This window comes from Equus caballus, chromosome 23, assembly GCF_041296265.1.
Source record: "Equus caballus isolate H_3958 breed thoroughbred chromosome 23, TB-T2T, whole genome shotgun sequence".
NCBI lineage: Eukaryota > Metazoa > Chordata > Mammalia > Perissodactyla > Equidae > Equus > Equus caballus.
In genome coordinates, this window is record NC_091706.1 from 14,773,442 (window position 1) to 14,780,234 (window position 6,793).

The following is a 6,793-nucleotide window of genomic DNA, read 5'->3' on the forward strand; positions in this document are numbered from 1 at the left end:
CCACACCAACTCAAGGTATCCAGTTTTTACCCCAGCACCCACTCACCCCTCAACCAACCCAGAAGGTTCTCTGCCTTCAAGGGGTTACAACTTTCCTGGGAGACAAGAGGACGTGTCTGACAATGTCACCTCTCCTGACATAACCCCTGTATGGGATTAGCGACATTGCTCTGAGCATCCATCTCAGAGAGCTTACTGTTTGTATTCACGGCTTTGCAGGGGCATGCCAATGTTATGAGGCCTTTGGGTTCCTAAGTGGCTGGATGAGACACAAGCTGAGGGTGAAAAGGCAGAGAGGCCCAAGAAGTCAGCTCCAACGCTCCTCGGCTTCCCCATCACTAAGAACCTTGAGCCTCTAGGCTCCCGGGCCCGTGGAACCTAAATTATGCCTGCCTGAGTGGTCCCGAGACACACTCCCACTACTGGCAAGCAAGCATTCACCCAAACTACCACTCACTACCACCACTGTGCCCTCCCTTCACATCCTAGAAGACTATAATTAGACCTTCCTAAAATGCACAGGATTTTAAAATCACTCACCATTACCCTTAATATATGTATTTGAACTTTATGTCCCTTAAAACTTTGCAGCTTTTCCTATCAGAGAAAACATCTCGGGGCACATGGAAGCAGAAACGCAAAGAGAAGGAAGCCCCTGGGCACAGTCCTACAGGATGAACTCACTGGTTGACCATGTGGGCCCACAACTCACACTTCCAAAGGGAAAACACGCCGGGCAGTCACTCCTCCTGCCCTCTGCACAGGACTGCCACAATCCTCAGGACTCCGTCCTGCAGGCACAGTAAATCAACGGGAAGATGCACTGAGACTGTCAGGATTTATTACAATTCCTAACTTCAATTAAAACGCCTATGGATTTTATGCCAAAATCAGAATGTTTTCAATTTGAATTATTATCTTCCAGCAACCATCCAAATCAATGTAAAATATTTAATGCTCCACTTTGTTTTGTTTAAAACTGATCTTGTGCTTGGAAATTTTGGCTGCTGTGCCCATTACTGTTCAGCCACAGAGAACGCAGAAGAAAAGGCAGCTTCCATGTTTATGAGCTGCAGCCTTTAATATGCTAAGTTCACCTCCACAGTCATCACTTATTGAAGCCACAAATAAGTATGTGTGTGTGTTCATGGTGCTTTACATATCTCAATCCATTCATTCAATCAGCGAGCATTTACTGAGCACCTAGTAAGTGGCATGCATCTAATTAGGCAAGAGAGATAAAAAAGGATGAGCCAGTCCAAGGTCACAACCTGTGACAACCTCTGGGGAAAGCAGATAATCAAATCAGTAATGACTGTGCTGTGTGGTAAATGCCGTGACGGGGAAAACAGGTTATGAAAAATATCTTAGATGTGTCAGACGTTTACAGCCGCTGTCTCCAACTCTCACAACACCCTGCAAAGGCAGGTATCTCCAATTCCCAAATGAGGGTACTGAGGCTGTCCCACACCACGCACTGCCTTGCTATCCATCAGCATCCGCATCAGCATCTGCATCCATATCAGCATCTTAAATCCCCACTCTGGTCTCAATACGGCGCCTGCAGCTCCGCATGAGCTCGTTCAGGCATTGCTCACACTCGTGCCTGGGATTCCCCAGGACGCCGCACACACTGGGAGAAAGGGCCACACTGAAGGAAGGCTCAGGCCACTACAAGGAGCAACACAAGAGTAATCATAACACAGTGTGAGGACGGAGCACGGCTGGGCAGGTGCTGGTCACGGACCAACAGAAGGCTTCAGACAGCAAGACAGTGGGCTTCCGAGCAGGAGAAATCATCGTGGAGGCATTTATTCAGGAGGTGGCATCAGGTCTTCAGATCACGTAAGGCCAGACAGCAGAGGAGGAAAGAGGCCACCCCCTCAGGAAAGCAGTGTTCAGAGAAGTGCCCAGCTCACAGGGTAGGCTGAACCGCCGCTAGGGCTGTCACTGGAGCCCTAACGTGGGCCACGCCAGCCTGCAGCTGCCCCCAATGCCAAATGATAAGAGCAGAGGAGGCACGCCGGGGCATTAAAACAATGCAAGTGTAACAGCAGAGGGAGGCAGCCGCAGTGACAGGAGCTCCTCCCAGAGATTACACACGGACGGAAGCAGCTCTTGGTTCCACCACCTGAGATCGAGGGAGGACTCCAAAGGGCCTCCCGGAGTCAACACAGAAGGTCACCAACAGTCGGCTAAGGATGAGGGTCCATTCACTGCAGGGACTCGTTTCCACTTGGGGTGTGCAGGTTCGAGGCCAGGGCCGCATTATTCCCAGAATCACAGCGGACAGGCCGAGCACTGCAGCCACGGGTCTCCCCCATGACCCTCTTCTCACAGGGCCGCCCCACCCAAAGTTGGCTAACAGACGCTTCAAAGAATATGGACTTGCAGGCCAAGTTATCAGCCTGCCTAGAACATGGTCATGTCTGGGCCAGCCCTGCAGAAGATATCTATGTTTGTTTACCTCGTTACTTGAAAAAATACTTTTGCGTGAGTTAGATCACTTGATTTTCACAACAGCCATGACAAAAGCACTAGGCTTCTCATTTTACAGATGAAGATCCCGAGGGTCAGAGAGAATAAGTGACCTGTTCAAAGTTGTAAAGCTAGCAAGTGGTTGAGCTGATTTTGGACCAGGATAGCTGTCCGGCGATCTGTCTGCTCTGTCACTACTGCAATAACCCTAATACTGTACAAAGTTCTTTAGAGCTGACAGAGAGCTTTTACAGTAGTCCTGGGCAGTACACACAGACACACACTAACAGACACACACACACACACCTGCTCACCCTCGTACATACATACTCTGTTTTCCTAAAAGTAAAATAACAAATACAACAATAATAATACTGTATTCTACGTGTTTAAAAACCTATCTTCCCCTCTGGCTACGGACTTCGTGTCAGCAGAGACAGAAGGTAAGTGAGGCGCTATTGTTTAGACTGTTAGAGATACGTGCTAAAGTCTTAGATCCTAGACGCTGGTCCGCTTATAACACAGTTCAGAGCACTGGCACTTGAGCTAAAGCCCTGCGCGTGTCCATCATCAGCCCTAAGGCCGCCTCCACCCCGCCTCCAGACCCGGCTTCAGGAGGACACTACTTCCCAGGCAGACGTCAAGATCCCAGGACTCGGAGAAAACTCCAAAAAAATCAACTATTTACCCCATGTTTACACAAAAACAAAAGATATATCAGACAGACAGGCACGTATACTTTATTGTAAAAAATCCCCAACTCTCAGTTTTTCAGAGCACTTCTTTCAAATTCATATTTCACATACATTAAATTATTCAATAAACAATATGTCAATTAGTCTTGCACAGTGGGGAGAAAGTTCCACACAAAATGCAGACAGAGCCAAGAGCAAAGCGAAGTGCGAGTGACAAATGAGTAAACAGCCTCGCAGAGGGCTGTGGGCACCCGAGCCAGCACAGGCACGGCAGCCACGGGCCGCGTTTCTTCTTCTCCTAACACACAATTCCACCGAAAGATCTTAATGAAAATGAGGTCAATACACTTAATCCATAAAGCAATCATCTCATCTAATTTTAATCATCCATCTTTTTAAGAGAACTTATATAATCAGGCCACACTACACAAACAAAATCATAATATATTTTTTCACCTCTTTTCCCTACTCCCAAAGGAAAACTCCACATACTGCTCATCTTGCTGAAACCACAGGAATAAAGTGATTTAATTAGAGTTAGACCAAGTATTTTAACCACATACTCAGTCTTAAACATACCCACGAAACACGGCTTTTGAGAGCTTTCCTTCCTCCTGACTCAGGAAATCTCAACATACAGCACACACAGGCTCCCAGTGACGTTCTGGGTCAATACCAAACACACACAGAAATACTCTGATACTGTAACTTTTTAAAAATTGCTTTCATTCTGCACTACTATTCAAACCATTAAAAAATTTTAGGTAAGCTCAACTTGCATAATTCTCATCATGCAGGGTGTGGGTGTTTGTGAATTTCCTTTTCACCGAGAAAAAGGAAGCTCTGTACCAGGATGTCAGGTGTGCATGGAAAAACAAATATTTTGATACACGTAAAGTAACTACAAACTTTTTTTATTTAAAGATCCTTTTGCCTACTTTACTCACAATACAAATACTGCAGTCAAGTTCCTTGTGCTGAATTTAAATTCAGGTGTTAAAACTGGGTTTTCTGCTAAAGTTTGACTGGAGCGCGATATAGCCTGTCAAATGCCCAGTCAAGGGGGAAGCGATCCAGCCCTAAGATGCCCCCAAAGAAATCATTCTTTGTTCACCTAGCAACTGAAACTCAGAATCACAGCTCCTGCAGTGATGGAAGTATCCTCAGTCCAGAGAGCCGTATCAGACCTCGGTCATTGATTTGTTAAAAATTTAACATTGTGAATGAAACCAATTCAATTCCTGGTTCCGAAATGTTTCAAAACCCAAGCCCAACATCAAGGTGTGGCAACTGTGCATTTATGACCTACTTACACTTGTGCATGTCACTCTGAAAATTCAGAAAGAGGGAAAGTATTAGGATTTTAAGAGCCTATTAATTAGTTCGTACTCTGTCGAAATCACACACAGGAGCCAACTCCAGCTGCAATCATGTTAGGGTTTGCCTCATGGTCTCAGAACGGCAAGAGCTGACAAGAGTTACTGCAGACAATTCTGTTGTTGTCGGGGGTCCTGATCAATACACTGCATCATAGTCTAACACTGAAATTGCTTCTCCTCCACTCCCAGCCCCTCGGATAAGGTGGTTTATTTCGGGTCCCTAGCCCTCGCTGGGTTAGTAACTCTTTTCTCTATAATTTGCGCGTCTTCTGGAAGGGCAAGGCAGACGCCTGATTCAAACCGCACTTGTTTACCGCCCACTGCCCCCAATATTATGCATTCCAGCAACGCCGCAGAGCGCTTCCGGCACCCCCTGTACCTGCCAAGCTCCTCGCCGGTGTCGTAGTAGTCATCCACGTTCTCCTGCCTGAACACCGTCATGATAAACTGTCACGCCTCACCAAAGCCCAGCGCACTTCAGCTCCGCTTCCCAAACCATCACCACCGCTCCTGCGCCTCCGTGGGCCCCTCATGCATCAGTCTCCAGTCCTTAAAAGGGAAAAAAAAAGGCAATAATAATAACAGAATGACAACCCCAAAAGGAAGTAGACCTCCCCAGGGCTAAAACCCGCTCACGAGCTGAACACCACGTCTCGGGAGCGGCCCCTCCCCGCTGGGTGGAGAGGAGCACCCTTTGTTAAACCCGGGCCAGGGACGCCCCCAGCCCCGCGTCGCCGGCGCGCGCGTGGGGCCGGGCGCAACCGCCCCCCAAGGTCCGCGTCCCCGAAAGCAGGGCGCTCTGCACCGATCAGAACCGGCTCCGGAAGTGACCAGCCTCCCCTCCTCCCCTTTCTCTGCACACACGCCCACCCAGCTCCCCACCTCCAGGGGCGCCGAGGAAGAATGCAGCCCTCGCCCAGGCGGAGAGCGCCTCGCTGGATGCATCCCTCTCCAGCCTGCAGCGGCGGTGCAACCCCCGCCGCCTCTCGGCTCCCGCACCTCCCCGGCCGCTGCGGCCACCCCCTCTCCTCCCTCGAGCCAGGCAGTCCCCAGAGGCACATTCCTGGCGACTCCCGCTCCGTTACCCGGCCGACCCGGCGTGCGGCCGCCCGGGGGAGCTGGGGAGGGAAGGGAGCGACCGAGGGAGGCGCGGCCGCCCGCTCCCGGTCTCCGCGCCGCGACACAAAGCGCCCTGCCCGGCTCGCGCCACCTGTTCCCACCCGGCCCGCGGGGCTGGAGGCGCCTCCTGCCTGCGATCCCACTCCTCCTCGCAGTCAAGTTTCCCCCGCCTCGGCCTTCCTGGTTGTCCTGGGCGCTGCCCGGGCAAACCTCGCCGCGCCGCGGCCGCGAGAGCCAAAGCAGGCGGCGGGCCCCGGGAGGAGCCGCGGAGCTGCGCGCGACCACTCACCCGGGCGCCCGGGAGCTACTGTCCCTCCGGCGCGCTGTCGGAGGCCGATCGTGGGCGCCAGCGCCGGAGACGAGCGGGGCGGCGGCTGGAGCGCGGGGGAAGCGAGCGCGGGGTGCCGACTCCGCGCGTCCGCCCCGGCGTCGCTCGGCAGGCTCTCCCGCTCCGGCTCCGGAGCGGCCCCTCGGCTCCTCGCCGCCTTCCGGGCGGAGGGCGGCCGGCAGGCGGCCAATGGGGACCCCGCGGGCGGGCTGGCGGCAAGGCCCACCCACCTCCGAGCTGCCCGGCCGGCCGGCGCTGCGGGTTCCGCCCGCGCTCGCTGCTCCTCCCCGCGCGGCGCTCGGGGCTCGCCGGCGCGCTCTACCGCGCGCACCCCCGCGCACCCCACCCCGCACCCCGCGCCCACGCCGGGGGCCGAGCCCGCGCGCCGCGCGCCCTGTGGGCGCCCCACCCGGGAGGCCGCCACGCTGCCCGCTTCGGCTGGGTTCCGGAGAAGTGCGAGTCCTTCGTCCTGCAAATGTGTACTGAGCGCCCAGCGTGTGCCACGCACCATGCTCCGCACCGGGAAATCGGAGACCAAAATAGGTTTTAAAAAACGCCTGCCCTCGTGGAACTTACATTCTGGCGGAGAAGATAGACAATAAATATGTAAGCAAGTAAATGAGATCATTTTAGAGGAGATGAGTTCTGTGGAGACTAAGATAGAAGAATGGGATCGAGAATGACGGGGAGTGGGCCACAGTAGATGGGAATCCTCTCCGGGATAGGTGTTTTGAGCTGAGACCTGAACTGTAAGATGATGTGCGAGCAGAGAAGAAAGGGTTGGTGGTGGTCTC

At 52.8% G+C, this 6,793-nt stretch overlaps 1 protein-coding gene across 2 annotated transcripts in view; it reads right to left on the reverse strand.

Annotated features, from left to right (window-relative positions):
- Positions 1-6,099, reverse strand: part of DAPK1 (death associated protein kinase 1) — a 172,123-nt gene extending 166,024 nt beyond the window's left edge. Inside the window, exons 1-2 of one of the 2 annotated variants that reach the window (XM_023627106.2) lie at positions 5,961-6,099; positions 4,932-5,101 (exon numbers count right to left, since the gene is read on the reverse strand). In XM_023627106.2, the coding sequence (XP_023482874.1) occupies positions 4,932-4,993 (62 nt within the window). In that variant the 5' untranslated portion in view covers positions 4,994-5,101; positions 5,961-6,099. Of the gene's footprint in view, positions 1-4,931; positions 5,102-5,434; positions 5,570-5,960 lie in introns of those variants that run through there. The other variant, XM_003363984.5, reaches the window with a different exon arrangement.
- Between the last annotated feature and the right edge of the window lie 694 nt (positions 6,100-6,793).